The 24,145-nt window shown below is 39.1% G+C and overlaps 1 protein-coding gene and 1 pseudogene across 13 annotated transcripts in view; one reads left to right on the top strand and one right to left on the bottom strand.

The window, feature by feature from the left end:
- The window catches only part of ABI1 (abl interactor 1), an 81,518-nt gene that overhangs the window by 29,902 nt on the left and 27,471 nt on the right, over nucleotides 1-24,145 (bottom strand). For 12 of the 13 annotated variants that reach the window (XM_020891473.2, XM_020891472.2, XM_020891468.2 and 9 more), the window contains exon 2: nucleotides 20,974-21,141. In XM_020891473.2, coding sequence (XP_020747132.1) covers nucleotides 20,974-21,141 — 168 coding nt within the window. Of the gene's footprint in view, nucleotides 1-20,973; nucleotides 21,142-22,880; nucleotides 22,971-24,145 lie in introns of those variants that run through there. The other variant, XM_020891465.2, reaches the window with a different exon arrangement.
- LOC139036560 (WD repeat-containing protein 74 pseudogene) lies at nucleotides 13,597-14,830 on the top strand (annotated as a pseudogene).

Raw genomic sequence — 24,145 nt, 5'->3', positions numbered from 1 at the left:
GAAAAGCAGCACGGATGCCAACAACTCTGGCTCCTGCCCCTGTCATGAGTTATCAAGTCTTATGTCTCTGACTGAGAAATCTGCGTCTTCTACCAACATCCATGAAACTGTGGAGGGAGCTAACCTGTTAAACTGGAATTAGCTAAATTTGTGTGTGTGTACGTATGTGTGTGTGCACACATCTGCATGTACCCCTACATATCCTTAAACACTTTTCTTTTCTAGCAGGTCCAGCACAAGATTAACCAATACAAATTTAAACTAAATTTTGCTTGACATGGAATTAAAGTTCTGCTACTTATTACTCCACAGAACGGAAAATATTGAGAGTTCATCAAAATATTAAAAAAGATAGATCACCTCGGTTTGCTCCTAATCCCATAAACATTCATTCTTTGTCTCCTTTACAAGGTCACCTGACAGATAAGGTGCCTCCAGGTTTAGTCATAGGTTCTGCCCCTGACAAATTCATCCACATTCAGGTCTAAATTACTACTACACACCCATAAGCTCTTCTCCATTTTAGACCTCTCTTCTGCACTACAGAATCATAAGAACACCTGTGATGTTCCTCTTGGATATTTCAATGGTACCTCAAAATGAATGTGCCCAAAATATACAAAATATACAGAGTTGACTTAACCCCACTTCCTCCTTCAGTTCTCTATCAAGTTAAACAGTTCAGACATCTACAACTCACTTCATATCCAGTATCATTAAATCTCGTCACATTTTCCTTTAAGAAACAGAAATTTCTTTCCTTCTGTTTCCAACACTTCAATTTAGTCAATCTACTATCATCTCTCACCCTAGCTACTATATCTGTCTTCTAACAGGTCCGTTTGCAGCCAATCTAGCCTCTTTCCAACTGTTCTCCATAGTATAACCACAGTGATATTCACCAAAAAAACTAAACTTGCAGACAAAATGAAAAAACCTGAAGCTATCTGCTTAGTCCTACTTAAAAGAACATCCCATAAAGTTTCCAGTCTTCATGGGAAAAAAAAAATTCAAAATGGCTCAAATATCACGGTGTCTACAAATCCCTTTAAAATCATCTTTTTAAATCCTTATTTCCCTCAAACACTGTAGAACTATTCAGGACACTATTTCCAATTATCTGAAAAATTTTTCTGAGTTTACTCCCTTACCAGTCTCCTAACTGGGAATCAGGAAAGTCCACATCATTACCTCATCAGTGGCGTACAACCCTCCAAATGGCAGGATGAGTGAATACGGCAGCAGAAGGGGAACAGGCCTGAAACATCCGTATGTCGGCATGACTGTGTTCACCAAGCCAAAGTTAGCTTTCCCAGGGAGACTGGTTCCCCCTCACACTTGAATTTCCTTACTTTCACACTTTATATTTAGATGTCAAAAGAAGCAGCCTGATATAGAGAAAATTAATTTTCAATTCTAATAAACATAAAATTCAAGAGTCTCCCAAGTTGAGAGGGACTACCAGGTTGCAGCACCCTTACAGCAATCTCTGGCCCCATGCAGCTCAGGTGAAACCACTATAATACACCAGGTTTATTATAAAGCCAAAGTAAATAAGACAGCGGGGTTCTTAGATAGAGCAAATAAATGGACCAATTCAACAGAAGACAGAGCTCAGAAACAAACTCATGATCATAAGGAACCTTGTTACCTTACAGTGAGTGCACAGGGCCAAAGAATGCATTACTTAAATAGGGCAACTAGTTTGCCAGATAGAAAGAAGCACAGAAAATGGACCCCTACCTCACACTCACTAGAAGGAAAAGCCAATTCCAGATTAATTAAATATAAATGCAAATAAGTGGCAAATTTATATTTGAACTATTACATTAATGAGAATGAACTAATATGAATGAAATACATGAATTACAGATAAATGAAACTACAGATAAATGAATGTAGAAACATAATGCTGAATTTAAAAAAGCAAGTTATATACAGAGCTTTGGTTTTGACTACACATAGGCTGAATCTATTTTATAAAACTCAAACAAAACTAAACAATAACTATTTAAGGATACACATTCATGTGATAAACTTTAAAAGGGCAAGAAAATAACAACACTCCTTGGGAGTAGATCAAAGCACACAGTAGAACTGACCATTTTCTAGTAAACTTTGGTGGTAGAATCACATGTTTATTGTTATAGATTTTATGTTACACCACATTTATTCTTCTGAATGTTATTAAGTATAACTTTTTGAAGTATTTAATTGCACAAAAAGCACAAACAGAGCAGGGAGGAAAAAAATGACTAATATTCCTGGAGCACCATCGTAAGACTCCATAAAAGAAACCTCACTTTAGCCAGCTGTATTTGGCAGGCCAAACAGAAGAAAGCAGACTGTAGGGGGTGGGGGTGGAGGTGGAGGTGGAGGTGGAGGTGAACGCAAAAGGAACAAAACAAAAAAAGGCCAAGGGGGTATGAAAACACAGCATCTGCCTACAGATAAGAGACAATTTAAAAGAGCATGAATAAAAATAGGTTGAACTGTACTCATATTAAGGAGTTACTAAAGAAAGACTAAAAAATCGGAAAACCAAATTTGATGGTTTCTTTTTAAAGGGTCAAGTGAGCCCTTAATAATATGGAAAGGGGAAGTAAATAGGAATAGGTAAAATAACTTGTGTAGAAAGCAAAGGTTCAAAGAAAAGAACATGCACAGTATTCCAGGAGTGATTCTATCTAGAAAGAAAAAGTTTAAAATGAATGTTGAAATAAAAAAGAAAAATTTCACAAGTAGCCAAGATTTTTAAATTCCCCCTTTTTCAGGTTTAGCTATTTTAAATTATGAAATGCTCCAAACATATGATGATAAAACAAACATCAATATACACACCACTTGGATTAAATACAGATTAACATTTTGTCTTGTTCCCTTCTAAGACATGATTATTTAAAGTCACTGTACAGAAATACAATGTTTTAACTATACTCCCCCTAACCACTTTAGGAAGTTCCAAGGTGGTAAAGGGGGTAGGGGGTAAAGTTGGGAAGGAAGGAAAGAGAGCATATGCTCCTTTTAAATATATTCTCCAGAAAAAAAATCCTTTTTAATTATCGAAAGACAGGCGGGAAAGAATATGACACAGCAAAACTACTTAATATTTCACATATTTTCTACACTATCATATTGGAAGGGCTACTGTCCCCATAAATGCCAGTGCCCATACAGGGAGGCATTATAGGTTTCAAGCAAAGAAACTTGTATCTAAGTAAAATCACAATAAATGCTCATTGAAAGAGTAACTAAAGAATGAAAACCAAAACACTTTTGCCCTGAATAGAAAAAGGAGTATGAAAGGGGTAGAAAAAGTGTAAAAGAGGCCTGAGACAAGCCACACACAGAAAGCCTTCAGCCAAGAAAGAGACAATCTTTGTCTGTTACAGCTTCTTTTGGAGCAGACTTTGGAAATGGCCCTCTGCCCAAAATTCTGTGTTACAGGCCTTTGTTCAATAAGCCTGAAACAAGGTCCCAATCAACCATGAAGTTAACTTGATTCAGAATGACCTATATATACACACTATAAAAAAGATCTATTTAGAAAAGATGAGCTGCAAAATAAGACTCTGGTGGAAAAACATAATATAATAAAACACTCAGAATTATTCCAAAATATTTTATCCTGGGAAAGACTGAATCTGTCATTAACACTCTGGCCTACACCCAATTTTTCAGTACAACCCAAGGACATTTTTCTGTCCGCTAACCTCCTGCTTAAGAATATAATGCACACTTTACAACACTCTACATGGCAATTATGTATCCACCTCAAAAATATATATTTTTTGTTATGTGCTTGATTTAATCATTTTACCCAAACCAGGATTTAAAGTAAATATGAACTTTTAAAAGGACATTAAGGGGGGAAAGGGAGCCTTAAGGGGGGAGGTGATATACGTATAATTATGGCTGATTTGTGTTGTATGGCAGAAACTGACACAACACTGTAAAGAAATTTTCTCCCCTCAAAAAATTTTTTAAAAAAAAGAACATTAGGTCACAGTTCATCTTTTACATGTCAGGTCATGAACTTGTACTTATTCCCAACTACTACTCCTTGTTGTTGTTCAGTTCAGTTGCTCAGTCGTGTCTGACTCTTTGCGACTCCATGAACTGCAGCACGCCAGGCCTCCCTGTCCATCACCAACTCCCGGAGTTCACCCAAACCCATGTCCATTGAGTCGGTGATGCCCTCCAACCATCTCATCCTGTCGTCCCCTTCTCCTCCTGCCCTCAATCTTCCCCAGCATCAGGGTCTTTTCAAATGAGTCAGTTCTTCGCATCAGATGGCCAAAGTACTGGAGTTTCAGCTTCAACATCAGTCCTACCAATGAACACCCAGGGCTGATCTCCTTTACGATGGACTGGTTGGATCTCCTTGCCGTCCAAGAGACTCTCAAGAGTCTTCTCCAACACCACAGTTCAAAAGCATCAATTTTTCGGCGCCCAGCTTTCTTCACAGTCCAACTCTCACATCCATACATGACCACTGGAAAAACCATAGCCTTGACTAGACGGACCTTTGTTGACAGAGCAATGTCTCTGCTTTTCAATATGCTGTCTAGGTTGGTCATAACTTTCCTTCCAAGGAGTAAGCATCTTTTAATTTCATGGCTGCAATCACTATCTGCAGTGATTTTGGAGCCCAGAAAAATGTTTTAATATTTCAGGAGTGTCCCTATCCTCTCAAAAAGATAATATATTAAAAATTCTGTAGAAATGTCAGGTGCTGTAATATAATGGCTTCAAGAGCACAGACTCAAGAACCAAACTGCATAAATTTAAAAGTAAACTCTACCATTTACTAGTTGTGTAGACTGGAGCAATTACTTAATTATTCCATGCCCTCAGTTTTCTTATCAAACAGACAATTTAAAAACAAATAATTTTATCAACTTCACACAGTTAATATGAAGGTTTAAATGAGCTAATATGGATAAAGGATTTTCAACAGTGCCTATCATCTGGAAAAAACTAATGGTAGCTTTTATTGTTATTATTCTTTGTTCCCCAATCCATACTCAAGTGTTTAACCGAGTTTATCAGATGGTGTTAAACCAGTTAAAGCTTATAACCACTACCAAATACAACTCTTAAAAACAATCTTAGAAATTAAAAATTGTTACTGAGTTCATTTAAGACATTCCAGCTATATTAAACATATAATAAGGAGTACAAATCGAACCAGTGTGATCAAAAGGGTTAAACCCAACACTTCAAAGGGATTTGGAGTGTACTTAATAATAACCCCTTCTGAGCCTCATTTCTTTCATATTCATCACAGGAATATTTTTGATCCTGCAATTCTTACAAGAAAGGACATCATTTGGGGATATTCATAAAGAAAGAATAATTCTTTAAGGTACAAGTTGGTAGATTAAAAGAACTGATTACACTGGTTTTATATATTTATACACACACGCACATATTTAGGTGCTCAGTTGTGTCCGACTCTTTGAGATTCCATGGACTACAGCCTGCCAGGCTCCTCTGTCCATGGATTTTCATGGGATTTCCCAGGCAAGAATATTAGAGTGGGTTGCCATTTCCTTCTCTAGGGGATCTTCCTGACCCAGAGACTGAACCTACGTCTCCTGCACTGGCAGGTGTATTCTTTACCACTCTGCACCTGGCAGGTATGTACCACCTGCCACACACATACACATTTTTTTTTTCTTCTCCAGAATGATAAAGGGATTTAAGAGGAGAAAAATCAGTGGACAAGAACGTCCAACAAATCATTAAATGTGAGAAAGCAAATGGAGGCAACGTTAACTAACTGAACAGAACAACAGGAGAAGCTAGAACCCCAAACACCCGCAGATGGCAAGGCAATTTATTCTAAAAGAAAAAAAATGAGAGGCTGAGAATTCGGAAGCAACAGTTTCTTTAGACTACAAAAGAGAGGAAGAAAATCAAAATCACAGTGAGATACTACTTGATATCCACTAGGATGGCTGTTAAAAAAAATAGATAAAACAGAGCTGAGCATGTGGAGAAACCAAAACCGGGACACACTGCCAGCAGGAATGTAAAATGGGGCATCCACTTTGGATGACAGTTGGCAGTCCCGTGAAGGGTTAAACAGAGTTACCACAGGACCCAGCAATTCCTCTCATAGGTATATAACCAACGTAACTGAAAACATATGTCCACACAGAAACTGGTACACAGATGTTCATAGCAGCGCTATCCGTAATACCCCAACTGGAAAAAATGCAAATATTCATTAACTAATAAATGGATACATTTGATATATCCACAAAATAGAATACTATTTTGAAGTAAAAAAGAATAAGCACTGGCACATGCTCCAATATGGATGAGCTTTGAAAACATCATGCTAAGTGAAAGAAGACATCACAAATGACCACTTACTACATGATACCATTTATATGAAATACCCAGAACAGGCAAATCTACAGGGATAAAAAGTAAACGGCCAGTTGCTGAGGGCTAGGTGGAGAGAGAAGGCAGGGACTGAGGAGTGATAGCCAAGGAGGATGGCGGTTTCTTTTGACGTAATGACAATATTCTAAAATGTCTGTGGCGATGCATGTGCAACTCCATGAATATAACAAAAGCCACTGAACTATACACTTTAAGTTGGTAAACTGTATGGTATGTGAATTCTATCTCAATACAACTGTTTTTCTTTTAAAAGTGAGGAACAAAGGAGAGGTTACAACAGACAATGCAGAAATACAAAGGATTATAAGAGACTATTATGAACAACTATATGGCAATAAAATGGATAATCTGGAAGAAATGGACAGATCCTTAGAAAAATTCAATCTTCCAAGACTGAACCAGGAAGAAATAGAAATTATGAACAACCCAATTACAAGCACTGAAATTGAAGCTGTGATCAAAAACCTCCCAAAAATCAAAAGCCCAGGACCAGATGGCTTCACAGGAGAATTCTACCAAACATTTAGAGAAGAGCTAATGCCTATCCTTCTAAAACGCTTTCAAAAAACTGCAGAGGAAGGAACACTTCCAAACTCATCCTATGAGGCCACCATCACCCTGATACCAAAACCAGACAAAGACAACACCCACAAAACAGAAAACTGCAGGCCAGTATCACTGATGAACACAGATGCAAAAATCCTCCACAAAATTTTAGCAAACAGAATCCAACAGCACATCAAAAAGCTCATACACCATGAACAAGTTGGGTTTATTCCAGGAATACAAGGACTCTTCAGCATATACAAATCAATCAATGTGATACACCATATTAACAAATCGAAAGATAAAAACGATATGATCATCTCAATACAGAAAAAAACTTTGACAAAAGTCAGCACCCATTTATGATTAAAACTCTTCAAAAAATGGGCATAGAAGGAACCTACCTTCAATATAGTAAACACCATATATGATAAGCCTACAGCAAACATTATTCTCAATAGTGAAAAACTGAAAGCATTCCCTCTAAGATCAGGAACAAGACATGGGTGTGCACTTTCACCACTATTACTCAACATAGTTCTGGAAGTCCTAGCTACACCAATTGGGAAAAAAAGATATATAAGGAATCCAGACCAGAAAAGTAAAGCTGTCACTGTTTACAGATGACATGATGCTGGACACAGAAAACCCTAAAGGTAGTATCAGAAAATGACCAGAGCTAATCAGTGAATTTAGCAAAGCTGCAGGATACAAAATCAATACACAGAAATCACTTGCATTTCCATATACTAACAATGAAAAATCAGAAAGAGAAATTAAGGAACCAATTCCATTCACACTTCAACAAAAAGAATTAAATATCTAGGAATAAACTCACCTAAGAAGACAAAAGAACTAACTGTACACAGAAAATTATAAGACACTAATGAAAAAAATCAAAGATGACATAAACAAATGGAGAGATATTCCACTGTATCTCATTGTTCATTGTAGCACTATTTACAATAGCCAGAACATGGAAGCAACGTAGATGGCCATCAACAGATGAATGGATAAAGAAGTTGTGGACATACACACAATGGAATATTACTCAGCCATAAAAAGGAAGGCCTTTGAGTCAGTTCTAATTAGGTGGATGAACCTAGAACCTATTATGCAGAGTGAAGTAAGTCAGAAAGAGAAAGATAAATATCGTATTCTAACACATATATGTGGAATCTAGAAAAATGGTACAGAAGAATTTATGTTCAGGGCAGCAGTGGAGAAAGAGACATAGAGAATAGACTATGGACACAGAGGGAGGGGAGGAGAGGGTGAGACGTAGGGAGAGAGTAACATGGAAACTTACATCACCATATATAAAATAGACAGCCAGTGGGAATTTGCTGTATGGCTCAGGAAATTCATACAGGGGCTCTGTATCAACCTAGGGGGTGGGATGGGGCAGGAGATGGGAGGGAGCTTCAAAAGGGAGGGGATATATGTATACCTATGGCTGATTCATGTTGGGGTTGGACAGAAAACAAATTCTGGAAAGCAATTATCCTTCAATAAAAAAATAAATTAAAAAAAAAGTGAGGAACAGAGCTAAAAGCTGGAGAATTAACTGTCTCTTAGATTTGGGTAAGGCCTGCTCACCCCACCAAGTGACAGTCTCCGTTACACATTTATAGTTTCTACTTAAGCATTTTAGTTCCTCATCCTTAAACATAAGACTAGAACCACCAGATCATATGAGACAACACAGCATGGCAGGGTGAGGGAAGACCTAAAACAGAACAGAAACGAAAAGAACCGCCCCCCCAAATTTTGCATAGATTAGAGGAATCCTTTTCTGAAAAGGATTTACATTACATGAAACATATATGTATGCATTATATGAAGCGTAAAAGGTAATTCATTGACAAAAATCCAACTTGTGAAAAAGAAACAAACATTCTGAAAAATTATAAAGAACACTAACTGATACACTGGAATTTATTTTTGAGATGTCTTCCAAAGGTAAAGAAACAAGATAGGAGAACAGCACTAAAATATTAATTTAAAAGGTCTAATATCTGCATCTAGAAAAAATGGGAATATATGAATCTATGAATATTCCCAGAATATATGGGAAAACAAATTAAAGAAATAACACACAGCACCCCAAAATACAGCAGCATATCCCCCAAACGCCAGCATAATATACTTTCAAAAGACCAAGTTACAGCCCTATGAAATTTCAAAATATTACAGCTAACAAGAATAAATATTCCAAAGTTTTCAGAGAGAAAAAGGCAAGTTACATACAAAGAATCAGATATATCAGACATCTCAGGGACAATCCTGGAAGCTAGAAGAAATGGACTAGACTGCCTTTCAAAGTATGGAGGGAAAATAATTTTCATTCTAAAACCAAAGTGGTCCAGCACAGTGGTAACAAAGCAGATTCTAAAGCCAGACTTCCTGGTTCAAATAATGCCATTTAATAGATGTATGATTCTGAACAAGTCAAATAACCTCTTTGAGTATCAGTTTCTTCATCTGTGAAGTGGGGTTGCTTTTGAGGGTGAATGAACTCACAGGTGTTCACATGTGTAAAACATCTGATACACAATAGCGTCTTAGTCGCTCAGTTGTGTCCAACTCTTTGCGACCCCATGGACTGTGGCCCACCAGGCTCCTCTGTCCATGGGATTCTCCAGGCAAGAACACTGGAGTGCGTTGCCATTCCCTTCTCCAGGGGATCTTCCCAACCCAGGGAGTGAATCCAGGGTCTCCTGCACTGCAGGCCTGACACACAGTAGTTACTATTAAAGTGCTCTAGAGAACAAGACTGAGTATAGAAAGGGGCAAAACAGATCTCAGCTTTTCACTATAGTCCCTTTGGTAGATTCTGACTGGCCTGGGCACACTCACATACTATCAGACAGGAGGAGGGAACTGTGAAACGCAGTCCAATGATAACTGCTCAGTAGAGAATTATCTATATGCCTTTAGCTCAAATGAGACAGAAAAACAGAAAACAGAAATTCGTATTGAAAGAGAACCACCTGACCAGACAGTCAAGAATGGAAACAGGAAGTAACAAGAGAGAGTCTTGGTCTGGTTGAGCATCAGAAACAGAGTAACCCAGGACAGGTGGAGTCAGATTAAAAGAAAAAAGGCAGTTTGTTGGTAAGAGCAAAACAGAGTACTCAAAGAAGAAAAACTGACTTTAACCACAGTTAAAGACAAGCTTGTTCAAAGATGAGATTCACTGAGGTTTTGGGGGTTGGGGTTTTTTTTTTCAAGGCTAAATTAAAAGCATTTAAAATTAAAAGATAACAGGAAAACAAAAAGGAAAAAGGAATACCAACTGAGGCAATATGGCAGATTAGACACCTGCAAACTCTCACTTATGAACTGCCTAAACATACTTGATAAGACTCTTTAAAAATTCAGAGTCCAATATTAAATACAGCAAACAAAATTCAGGGAGGAGGGAGAAGGGGGGACTAAAGATCAGAGCAGAAAACATCAAAGATGTTACTCCATAGAGGTTTGCTGGCCACTAACAGACTTAAGACTTACACCAAATGGGAACAAGGGCTTCCCTGGTAGTTCAGCTGGTAAAGAATCTGCCTGCAATACAGGAGACCCCGGTTCAATTCCTGGGTCAGGAAGATCCCCTGGAGAAGGAAATGGCTACCCACTCCAGTATTCTTGCCTGGAGAATTCCAAGGACAGAGGAGCCGGGCAGGCTACAGTCCATGGGGTCGCAAAGAGTAGGACACAACTTTGCAACTAACAATTTCACTTTCAAATGGCAACAAAATAGAAGGTCTTGGTTTGCTGAATGTGGGAAAGTAGAAGTGACATGGCAAAAGGATCTCTGCAGATGTGATTAAGAATCTTGAGATAGAAAGATTATTCAGGATTACTGATATGAGCTCATGTCATCAGAAGAGTGTTTAGGAAACTAATACACACACACATACACCCCTGAGGGGGAAGGGGAGGGCAGTTATCCAAGAAAGTATAACAAGTTCTCATGTTTTCAGGTACAAAATTCTCAATAGTCCTGGGTTGATCATACCCGAAGAACACTTGGCAGAGTAACAGAATAAAACTGTCTAGGAATACGTCTTCAATTTATCTTACCAATGTATCACTCTCAGCATGCAGAGAGATCTCAAAGATGTTATCTTAAGACGGGCTCACAACCAAAATTTATAAAACACATAAGGAAATAATTCACCATAAGTGGGAGGCAGCATACACACACATATGCACATACATACATGTGCATACTTACACAGTAAGGCCTCCAGAGAATGTTAATCTGAAAGAGAATATTAATCCAGAAGAAAGGAAAGTTAACAGAATAGATGACATGAATAAAAGGTACAAAATAATGGTGGTTCATCTGAATCCAAATAGTTCAATAACTACATTAAGTGTATATGCAATAAATGTCCCAGTTAAAAGAAATGTCACACCATTTTTGTTTTTAATTTTTTATTTTTGGCTTGTGGAATCTCAGCTCCCCAATGAGGGATTGAACCCGGGCCATGGCACGGAAAGCTGGGAGGAATGCTAACCACTAGTCTACAAGTGAACTCCCACACTGTATTTTTTTAATAAAATTCAGCTATTCCTAGAAGAGACAAATCTTAAAAGGAAAAAGTTGAAAGCAAAAGAAAGGGAAGGGTATATTCTGTATGTTAACATGTAGTAATATTAATGGTATCAAGACAAAATAGGCTATAATTTTTAAAAACTCTAGGCCAGAGAATACTTTATTCCATACTAATGCTGTCTTTCATCAAAAATAGTTTTACATGAATTTACTCAATGGAGATTTTATAATTTATACTTTGCTCTTCGAAAAGAACTAAAAACATTAGAGAAGCTACTTTCATGCCAAGCTTGGAGAAGGGAGGGGACAATTTTAGAAAAAATGAAAACGTGTAACTGCACATAAAATTGCAGGTGGCTAGAAAGGAAATCAGCTCAAAGGAAATATAACTAAAAATAGGCTTCGAACAGTGGCTCTAATGCCTTCATTTGGATTTTCCAATTATTTCAGAGCTAAAATGCACACAATTTGTTTTTAACCAAGAGGGTTATTTTAGAAATAATTTCTGCCATAATTAAATATATTTATTTATGTCTCAGAAGTTCTCAAGTACCACTTGTAACTCAGAGACCAAAGGATTTTTAAATGTGCAATGATATTAATGGCAAAATATAGCACAATTAATTATTTTTGACAAGTTGGAATAAAAATTCCTATGACAGTAAATTTTGTTGGATCTCTAACAAAACATTCTTAGGGGTGTTATGCCTTGATGTGTGTCATGCCAGATTCTTTAACAGAATTCCTGTATCTTTGGATATTATTATGAATTTACAAGCCCTAATGCTAGAAACACTTAGAAAAAGACTTAAAAGTAAACAAAAAAGTATTCTTAACAAAATTGAAACAATGAAAGTGGTTTTTAAATAGGAAGCTACTGCCTCCAAAAAGTCTCTTTATCACATGAATTTACTCATGAAGAAACATTAAACATATCCATATTGACATTCTACAAAGTAACTGGTCTACAGTTTTCAAAAGTATCAAGGTCAGGAAAAGTCCAGTGTAGATGAGGAACAGCGGCAGACTGAAGAAGGCTGAGGAGACAGGATAACTAAACGCTTCTGAACTGGCTCAATTTCCCATAAAGTTACTGAACAAACTGGCAGACTGCAGTAGAAATTTGAGTAGAGAGTAGTAATATATTCATGTTAATCACCTGATTTTGATGCTTGTATAACAGCTATGCAGTAGCATGTACTTGTGTCTAGAAATTACACCCCCAAGATTTCAAGACTGATGGGGCACCATAGCAGCAGGTTATTCTCAAACAGTTCGAAACAAAAAAGTTCTTTGTCCTATACTTGCAATTTTCTGTGAGTTTAAAATTGTCATTCCTTCCCCTCCAAAAAAAATATTTGAAGTCATCTTTACTACTTACTCACAAAAATGAGAGCAAGATTTTTTTTTTTTAAGTTCACTGATTCAGAGGTAATTAGCAATCAATGTTCCATTAACCTATGAAGGAACACAACCAAGAAAAATTTCTCTAAGATAAGGATACAATGATCTTTTCCCCCATCAACTGAAATTAAAAGGGGACAGCCCCATTCAAAACTATAATGAATTCCAATGGCTCTAAAGTCTCTTGCATTGAGCTTCTCTAAAGAGATTCTGAGACCTTCCACTATAATTTCCTTCCCTTTTATTTGTTGAAATTAACAGATGCATGCATGCTAGGCACTGGGATGATCACAGCAGAACCCTGCAGAAGGCAAAGAGAACAGGACAAATTAACTAGATAATTCTAATAATAAATGCTTTGAAAGGGAACTATAGGATGCTGTAAAAAACAATCCGAAGAGAATTCTAATAATATGTGCACAGGTAGGAGACAGGACAGAAAAGGGCATTGGGGAAAACCACCCTTTAATAAAATTCAGGGTAAGACCTCAAGGATGAACGGGAGGGACTTGACCAGATGAAACAAGCCTGTAATATAAGTCAGGTATGCAGAGATATTTTTATCCCTAGAACTTAAAAATCCTAGATGGGTTAGTAATAAGGAATAAAGCTAAAAATAAAGGCAGTTGCCAGGCCTCTTAAAGAAACTTAAATGCTGTTAAAAAGATTTTAGGGCTATGGCGGCTGCGGCTGCACGCTGGAACCATGTGTGGGTTGGCACCGACACTGGCATCCTGAAAGGAGTGAACCTTCAGCGCAAACAGGCAGCGAACTTCACGGCGTCAGGACAGCCGCGGCGCGAAGAGGCGGTGAGCGCCCTGTGTTGGGGTGCGGGCGGCGAGACACAGATCCTGGTGGGCTGTGCCGATGGGACAGTGAAGCACTTCAGCACCGAAGAAGGCAGGTTCCAGGGCCAGAGGCAGTGTCCTGGAGGGGAGGGCACGTTCCGAGGCCTCGCCCAGGTCGACGGCAACCTCATCACATGTGTGGATTCTGGGATCCTTCGAGTCTGGCATGACACGGACAAGGAGGCATCCTCTGACCCACTCCTGGAACTGAGGGTGGGCCCTGGGGTATGTAGGATGCGCCAAGACCCAGCATGCCCCCACATCGTTGCCACTGGTGGGAAGGAGAATGCTCTGAAGGTGTGGGACCTGCAGGGATCTGAGGAGCCTTTGTTCAGGGCCAAGAATGTACGGAATGATTGGCTCGACCTGCGGGTTCCCATCTGGGACCAGGACATACAGTTCCTCCCAGAGTCACAGAGGCTCGTCACCTGTACAGGGTACCACCAGGTCCGTGTCTATGATCCAGCCTCCCCTCAGCGCAGGCCAGTCCTTGAGGCCACCTACGGAGAGTACCCACTGACAGCCATGACCCTCACTCCTGAGGGCAATTCAGTGATTGTGGGGAATACTCATGGGCAGCTGGCAGAAATTGACCTTCGACAAGGGCGCCTGCTGAGCTGTCTAAAGGGACTGGCGGGCAGCGTCCGAGGGTTGCAGTGCCACCCTTCAAAGCCCCTACTAGCCTCCTGTGGTTTGGACAGAGTCTTGAGGATACACAGGATCCGGAATCCACGGGGCCTGGAGCATAAGGTTTATCTCAAATCTCAATTGAACTGCCTTCTCCTGTCAGGCAGGGATAACTGGGAGCAGGATGAACCGCAAGAGCCTCAGGAGCCCAACAAGGTGCCCTCAGAAGACACAGAGACAGATGAACTTTGGGCCTCCTTGGAGGCAGCTGCCAAGCGGAAGCTCCCCAATTGGGAGCAGACCCAAGGCGCTCTCCAAGCCAGACGGAGAAAGAAGAAACGGCCTGGGTCCACCAGCTCCTGAAGAGCTTGTGCTCACTTTGTAAATAAACACCTTAAAAACGTAAAAAAAAAAAAAAAAAAAGATTTTAGGATTTTTATTCTTGCAGTCCAGTCACTGACTTCCAAACCTTTTTTATTGTTCATCCTAATTTCAAGTCAACTCTTACACAGAATCTCAATATGTAATATAAACAAAAGCAGCACTAACCTGGCTAAAGTGTAAAGAGGATGCTCTAGAACTTCATCAGCTAAGCCTCCTGCTTCCCTAAGTGAGACCAAAGGCAAAAACAGGAGAAAAGAGATGGGGCCAGTATGAGAAATAACATAAGCTGGGCTGCTTTAGCCAGACTTCCAATCAGAAACTAGTGAGATACTCTAATTAGAAGAATTCAAAGAGCATTTATAACAGAGGGACTAAAGACAAAGGAATGGGAAGGGATGGGGAACAGGAGGTATTGGAGCCAATGTTCTCAGCAGGAAGAGCTAAAATCCTAAATGCAAAAGGACAAGCGCAGGAGGATCACTAGAATGAGGACGACGAAGTCACCCAGACAAGGCCACCTTGAGAGGAACAGGGACTTGTCCTGGACACAGCCAGTCCACTGGGAAGAAACCAGAGAAATAAATGTTCTGAGCTTGCCTTCCTCACTGCTGCTGACCTGACCATGTCCACACTGGCTGCACTCTTTCTGAAGCCAGAAGTCACAGATGCCCATGGACATAATCCATATGGTAAGCCTCCCAGGACAAAGACCAGAGGGGAGAGAAAAATCAAGGAAGATCAAACAGAAGTTACCTGTCATACAGCAGCAGGCACAGAAGTACTAGGCAAGATCAAATCTACTCTTCTGGAACCAATGAAATGCTTTCCATGAGGCCAAGGCAATTAAACTGAAGCTGAAGACTGACCAGGAATTAGGCAGAGGAAATTGAGTAGGTACCCATTCCAAGCAAAGGGACTGGCCACAACAAAGGCACACTGCTAAAGCACTGTGTGAATGAGGATGTGTGAAGCCCAAAGTGTGGAGGAAGGGAGGGACAGAACGAAGCTAGAGAGGCAAAGGGAGACAAGACCGTGCTTATGTCCATACCACACTACCATCCAGCCTTTGTCCTGCAGGCAAAGTGTAAGGACTGACATGATATCACTTGATAGAGGTATGGGTGGGTTTTTAATGAAAGTAACAGGCAAAGAAATTTTCCTCTTAATGGTAAAAGTCAATTCTTGCTCTTACTTATTGACCGGCTCCTGCCTGGCTGTTTCACAAGAACCGCAAGGCAGAGTGCAAGTGTGGAGATGAATGCAGACACTGATAATATCTAATTACAGGACCTAATCCATTTCAGCCCCTTAATTCTTCATACTTGGACTTTCTCAAGCAACATGCAGGCAAAAATATATTCAGTGACCACACTCAGTACTATATTTAAGATTCTGCATCAAATAACTGATAATTCAAAATTTACATTAGGGTATGTTCATTTTCCTTTGAAATGGAGAACTTTCTAAAAACAACAGTAGTTAGTTCAGTTCAGTCACTCAGTTGTGTCTGACTCTGCAGCCCCATGGACTGCAGCACGCCAGGCCTCCCTGTCCATCACCAACTCCCAGAGTTGACTCAAACTCATGTCCACTGAGTCGGTGATGCCACCCAACCATCTCATCCTCTGTCATCCCCTTCTCCTCCTGCCTTCAATCTTTCCCAACATCAGGGTCTTTTCAAATGAGTCAGTTCTTCACATCAGATGGCCAAAGTATTGGGAGTTTCAGCTTCAGCATCAGTCCTTCCAATCAATATTCAGGACTGATTTCCTTTAGGATGGACTGGCTGGATCTCCTTGCAGTCCAAGGGACCCTCAAGAGTCTTCTCCAACACCACAGTTCAAAAGCATCCATTTTTCAGCGCTCAGCTTTCTTCACAGTCTAACTCTCACATCCATACATGACTATAGGAAAAACCATAGCTTTGACTAGACGGACCTTTGTTGGCAATGTAATGTCTCTGCTTTTTAACATGATCTCTAGGTTGGTCATAACTTTCCTTCCAAGGAGTAAGCATCTTTTAATTTCATGGCTGCAGTCACCATCTGCAGTGATTTTTGGAGCCCAAAAAAATAAAGTCTGCCACTATTTCCACTGTTTACCCATCTATTTGCCATGAAGTGACGGGACTGGATGCCATGATCTTAGTTTTCTGAATGTTGATCTTTAAGCCAACTTTTTCACTCGCCGCTTTCACTTTCATCAAGAGGCTCTTTAGCTCTTCTTCGCTTTCTGCCATAAGAGTGGTGTCATCTGCATATCCGAGGTTATTGATATTCCTCCCGGCAATCTTGATCCCAGCTTGTGCTTCATCCAGCCCAGCGTTTCTCATGATGTACTCTGCATATAAGCTAAATAAGCAGGGTGACAATATACAGCCTTGATGTACTCCTTTTCCTGTTTGCAACCATTCTGTTGTTCCATGTCCAGATCTCACTGCTGCTTCTTGACCTGCATACAGATTTTTCAAGAGGCAGATCAGGTGGTCTGGTATTTCCATCTCTTTCAGAATTTTCCACAGTTTATTGTGATCCACACAGTCAGATGCTTTGGCGTAGTCAATAAAGCAGAAATAGATGTTTTTCTGGAGTTCTTTCTTTTTCAATGATCCAACGGATGTTGGCAATTTGATCTCTGGTTCCTCTGCCTTTTCTAACACCAGCTTGAACATCTGGAAGTTCATGGTTTACGTACTGTTGAAGCCTGGCTTGGAGAATTTTGAGCATTACTTTACTAAAGTGTGAGATGAATACAACTGTGTGGTAGTCTGAGCATTCTTTGGCATTACCTCTCTTTGGGACTGGAATGAAAACTGACCTTTTCCAGTTCTGTGGCCACTGCTGCATTTTCCAAATTTGCTGGCATGTTGACTGCAGCACTTTCACAGCATCATCTTTTAGGATCTGAAATAGCTCAACAGGAATTCCATCACCTCCACTAGCTTTGTTCATAGTGATGCTTCCTAAGGCCCCACTTGACTTCACATTCCAGGATGTCTGACTCTAGGTGAGTGATCACACCATCGTGGTTATCTGGGTTGTGAATATCTTTTTTGGATAGTTCTTCTGTGTATTCTTGCCACCTCTTCTTAATATCTTCTGCTTCTGTGAGGTCCATACCATTTCTGTCCTTTACTGTGCCCATCTCTGCATGAAATGTTCCCTTGGTATCTCTAATTTTCCTGAAGAGATTGCTCATCTTTCCATTCTATTGTTCTCCTCTATTTCACAAACGATTAGTCCTCATTCACAAAAGACTAGATTTTTAAAAGTGCCACAGGGTAACTTAAAGTTTCAAGGATCTACTCCTTATCAGACCCTAAAGGAGACACTAGAGACAAGACACAGTGATGAACCCAACAATTGAGGTTTCTTCATCATTAAATTTACCTCTCAGAGAAGAAATAGGCATTAAATAGGTAAACACACAAACACAATCACAAATGTGTCACATGCCACAAGTAAGAGCAACAAGGAAGAGGTTCGAAAAAGTATTTCTAGAATTACAACAAAAATATCGTTGTTCCTTTTTGTAAAAGCAACATCCAAGGATAGGAGACAAAATCAAAGCACAATAGACTGATACATATATATGTTTCGAGGAAGAAGACTGCCATAAGATGACAGATTCGAGAACTTAGTCTGTGAACTGTCAAGAGAGAAAAGGCAGTCTCTCAAAAGGTATGGTAAGGAAAGCTTCTTTATAAGATGGAGGGAAAATGCTGAATGTTGATTAGAGGGCTAATGCAAGAGAGGTCAAATGTTAAAGGGAGAGAACAGATGATTAGCTATGATGATTAATAATGCCAACATTTTATATCCAGGTATTAGGCTAAGTTCTTTACATGCAATTCCTTATTTCATCTTTTAATATCAGCACTAATGGGCCAACTCTGCATACAAGAAAACGAAACACAAAAAAGTTAGGTAATTTGAACAGATCACATGCAGACAGAACTAGGATTCAAACTGAGATCTTTATGAGTTCAAAGCAGTCTATACCACACTGTCTCATTCAAAAAATACTTTTTAAATCATCTCTTACGTGCCAGTTAACTATGTACTGAGGATAAAAAGATGAATAACTCCTGGGGCACAGTCAGTCAGGACATGGTACTTATACAGGATGGTCTTTACCTTTAAAGAGAGGAGGGGGAGACAGACATGGAGCTCAAGTCACTGATGCCAGGGGGAACAAGTAAGATGGCATAGCACAAAGAGAGCAGCAGTATCTACCCCGTGCTAGTAATCAGTGAAGACTTCAGATGGTGCTTATGTTAAGCAGAACAGAGACAGAACAAAGTTAATGCCAAGTAAGACAAACAGATTACAGAAAAGAGGCACAAAATTGCATGCTATGTTTAGAAGACTTCAACAAGTTGAGCATGGCAGGAATGTGATGCGAGTTGGAAGAGACCAGACCAAAGGGCCTTTTATACCACACTAAGATATCTGAGGTTTAAAACCATAGGAAGCAAAAAACCATTTCCAGGCTTTGAAACAAGACTGGCAACTGTAAAGACTCAGCAATTGACTAGGAGGTTCAAGCTGTAGCCTGGGGCACAGCTTAACAGACAACCAAAAGGTGAGAAGATCTGCAAAGATTCCCAAACTCACCTCTTATTATCAGACCAGAAAAAGGAAGGCTCTAGCCCCTTTTTAGAAAAATGTAGCCTTTATTCTAAGTGAAATGAGAGCACTCTTCAGTTATTACTATTAATCAGAACAGAACTAAAATATGGTTTGGGCTTCCCAGATGGCTGGGAAAGAATCCACCTGCCAATACAGGAGACTCAGATTCAATCCCTGGGTGGGGAAGATTCCCTGGAAAAGGAAATGGTAACCCACTCCATATTCTTGTCTGGAGAATTCCAGTGACAGAGGAGCCTGGTGGGCTCAAGTCCATGGGGTCAAAAAGAGTTGGACACAACTTAGTGACTAAACAACAACAAAAATATGGTTTAGCCCAAACTTTGTGATTAGTAGGGAGGAGTCTGAAGGTTTGCTTCCTCAACACCCCAAATAGATTATCTGAGGCAGAATGTGGATTTGGGTGATTCATTTCTCCAAAAAAGCATATTGAACAGAGGCAGGATAGCCAGCTGTCTGCCTTGAAAGTAAAGAACAGAGTCTTCAGTTTCGGAAGGATACTCCCATCCTTGCTTCAGGGCTGAATCACATCAGTCTGCCATCTGGCAATGGTGAGGGAAGATGGATATTCTTTTTCTGCTCAGCATGCTGCTCTGATTCAGGAGTTGTGTATTTACCACCAAGCAGATACGGAAAGCAGCAAAAGGATACACCCACTCCCCTAGCATAATGCAAGCCATTATTCAGCTTCATCAATGAAAACAAATCAGAGAGAAATGAATTAGAACTTCAGATTTAACTTTCAAAACTAACCTCCAGGTACATTCCTCATTCTAAACAAAACAAACATCCTAGTCACCCTGAACAAGTCATTATGACTTTGTGTAAGACCATTATCTCAGACTGGAACGCATTTGCACTCCATGTTCGTATGATCAAATGAGCAGGCTCCCATCAAACCCCAACTTAAACATCACTCCTTCAATGCCACCCAAAAGACATGCTCACAGGACTTATTTCTCCATTCAAATGTTTATTAAATATTTCCAGGTATTATACTGAATAGTATACAGACCAATCCTTCCTAAAGAGAAATTTTAACAAACACTACTGAATGCTTAGAATATGACAGGTTTAGTGCTAAGTTCTAGAAATTTTTTAATCCAATAACAATACAATCTACTGCTTTTCAAAAACTCCCTTACTACAGTTAAAAAAAAATACATAATAAATGTAGCATTTAGGGTAAACGGGTAAGGACAAAGAAAGAAATAATTAAGACCAGAATGAAAATCAATTTAATAGATGAAAGTCAATTCTACACACACTTTGCTTAAAACTGAAGAGGAGGGAACACCGTCTAATGTTATTTGGTAAGGTCGGCATTATACTAACACAAAGCCACAGACCAGTAACCACTGGGGTGTGTATCTTACCACACACACACACACAGAATAGTCTTACTAAACTCAAAGCTAAAGCTGAAAGTGATAATGACTAGTCAGTAAGAAGATGAGTAAGGAATCCTTATTTCCAAGCTACCTACCATGCTGCTAGTTAATTAAATGTGAATTTTAAGCTTTTCACAAGCTGTTACCTGTGAGATATGATTGATGGAAGACTCCATTCTCCGGAGCTGAGAGGCTTGGATGTCCAGCAGTTGGAGCACATTGTTAGCCAATGCATTTATTTGATAAGCGACACTAGCTAGGGATTGAGTTGTATAGGCTTTGGTCTCTTCTAAAGCTTTTCTCTTGTCTGTAGCCTGAAATAAGAACAAAAAAGCCCAATATTTATTTTGGTTAGCATTCATTAAACATCTGTTCTATAGAAAGGCAGCATTAGAATTATACTTTTTTAATAGAAAAGCCCAATTGAATCAAAGAACTTACCAGACCAGTTTGATGAACCACAGAGCATACCACCCTCCGACCCTAATAAAGGCAGGTGCCTTAAGTCCCGCTGGCTTACTCTCTGCCTGCACTGACCTCCCCATGTGTCCCCTCAAGGCAAGCTATGAACCTCCTCCAGGACCTGTGAGTAATAAATTTCTCCATTTCACTTTCCCTTACAGTCTTTTGTTGAACTTTGAGGTCACCATCCATGACACCCCAGGGCTCTACTTAACAAACGGTAACTTAACAACAAAAAAGATCACAACATCCACTAGTACAATGACATGGACTAAATCCATTCTACCTTACAATCCTGTTTACATCAATGAACATCAGAAATTCAAACAACCTGTTAACCATTACAACCAAGCTTCTCATCACCACAAAAACTACTGTAATCTTATGGCCCCATCCTTTACCCATCCATTTTCCCCAAACTCCAGTGCACAACTCACAGTCAGACAGTAAGAAATGTTCAGAGACCAATTTCAAAGCTAAGTTCAGAGAAAAATTCAAAGACAAGTAATAAACTCTGGGAGGGTGAGGGAGGGGATGGGTGGGGAGCAAGCAGGGTAGCCAGCAACTTATAATTAATATATAATCTAAAAACAAAAAGGCCAGGGATAGAAAAAATGAAACAGATCTAAGAGTTCAAAAAAAAAAAAAAAAGGCAATGCAACCACTCTTAACCATGTTTAATAACATTCAACCTTGCTCGTCATAGAAAAGAAATGCAGATGCAAACTAATATGAGATAATATTCTCATCTATCCACCCAGCGAAAATCCAAAAGCAGGACAAGGTACTCTGCAAAGTTGCAGGGGAAGACTCTGATACACTCACTGCTGATGATATCCAGCAAAATTACATACAGGCTTATATTTTGTCCCAATAATCTCACTTTTAGGAATCTCAAAGAATCACCGGCAAAAATATATATGTAATTATTCATTACAGCACTATTTACAATAGGAAAAGACTAGAAACAACCAATACAACCACCAATGGAGGACTGGTCATACAAATTATGGGATCTCCAAACATTAGGGTGCTACACTGCAGTAAGAAGTAATGTTGAGAGATACTGTTATTACCACCACACCCAATCTCCAGAATACTGCTAAGGTGAAAAAGAAAAAAAATGTTTATAGAATGCTACCACTTATGAAATGAGCAAAGATACAAAAGTATATTTTTTTACTTTTTAAGAAAAAAGGATAAAACATAACATCTTTAAAAAATAACTGCATATGGGGCCACAGGTCAATAGGTTAGCGAGAATATGGATAAGATTTTTTAAACATACTTTGTTTTTTAGATTTGCTTTTTGCAACTATGCAAACAATTTACACAATTATAAAACAAAATTAAATTTTAAAAAGGAATTCCCCAAAATTACATGTCAAATTAATAAAATGGGCCTAACTGTGCATCCAATTAGTGGCTTAACCAGAGAAGAAATATCCTACAAGTGGCTTCAAAGCATAGTAATTTGATTGTACATTTCTAATGGGGTTTATCCTTAGGACAAAACAATTAAAAGAGGGAAGAAAAATACTGAATCTTTTTTCAGTTACTTTATTGCTGATGGTAGTTTTGGAATTATTACCTGGAGACTGCTGTTTGTGTGGTGTGGAATAAAGCAAGTCATTAAATATGTTCAGGTCATTGAGAGCTGAGATTTGGAGCATAATTCAAAAGACATTCTGATGTAAGAAGAAAAAACAGTTAGTTCTGCATTTAAGCTGAAAACATTAATCTGAACTTAATTATTATTGTATCACATTTATCAATATCTAACCAAAAAAAGCCTAAATGGTGACTGTAGTTGGTAACACTGTACTGTAAAATTGGAATTTGCTAAGGACAAACCTGACATGGCCTCAGCAAGGAGGCGGGGGGAGGGTAATACACACATGAAGTGATGCGTGTGTTAACTAAGTACTGTCAATAGCAGATATAGGTGCCACTTCCAGGCCTAGAGATAAAAGCTTCCCACTCATGTTTGGATGCAATGGTTAAAATAAAATGCAGTTCTACCAAGAAAACTGGTATGATGATTGGTATGATGGCATCACCAACTGGATGGACATGAGTTTGAGCAAGCTCCGGGAGGTGGTGATGGACAGGGAGGCCTGGCGTGCTGCAGTTCATGGGGTCGAAAAGAGTTGGACACGACTGAGCAACTGAACTGAATCAAAAAAATTAAGCTTAAATTCTGTTAAGTTAATTAACAGAATTAACCATTCTGTTAAATGGTTTATTTAACAGAAACCATTGTACACGGCTTCCATTTTTAAATTTAAAATAATTAAAATTAAATAAAAATTTAAAATTCATATTCTCAAACTAGCCACATTTTAAAGAGTTCAATAGTCATATATGGATTGTGGCCTTACTGGATAGAGTGCAGTTCTAATCACAGTTAATTTCCTCTATAAACCATGGATTTAAAAGTTAAGCCTGCACAAGAATTACTGTTTTCACTTATTTCACTTAAGTTTGGTATCCAATAGTTGGTCTCCCTCATTCTTTGATACTTTTGCTGTATTAACTACCAAGCAGCCTTAATACATCCAAAGGATCACACAAAATGGATTATAAACCAGAAGACTTCTCCACAGAGCTAAAACAGACATTGTTAATCAATTACAACAGTCTTCCTACAAAAGTCTAAACACTCTTAACTAGTCACTCTAGGAGCTGACGTGTGATTGTAACCAATCTGCCATCCCTGTCTTATGCCACTGACGAAGTTTGCTTAAAATGGAAATAAACATGTGGCTTTAAAAGAAAAGTAATTATTTAAAAGAGCTAAACTCGAAATAAATAATGTAGGCCAAGAACTTAACAGGAAATTCCTTAGATAACTGA

This window comes from Odocoileus virginianus, chromosome 9, assembly GCF_023699985.2.
Source record: "Odocoileus virginianus isolate 20LAN1187 ecotype Illinois chromosome 9, Ovbor_1.2, whole genome shotgun sequence".
Lineage (NCBI taxonomy): Eukaryota > Metazoa > Chordata > Mammalia > Artiodactyla > Cervidae > Odocoileus > Odocoileus virginianus.
This window is presented reverse-complemented; position numbering and strand designations above follow the sequence as displayed.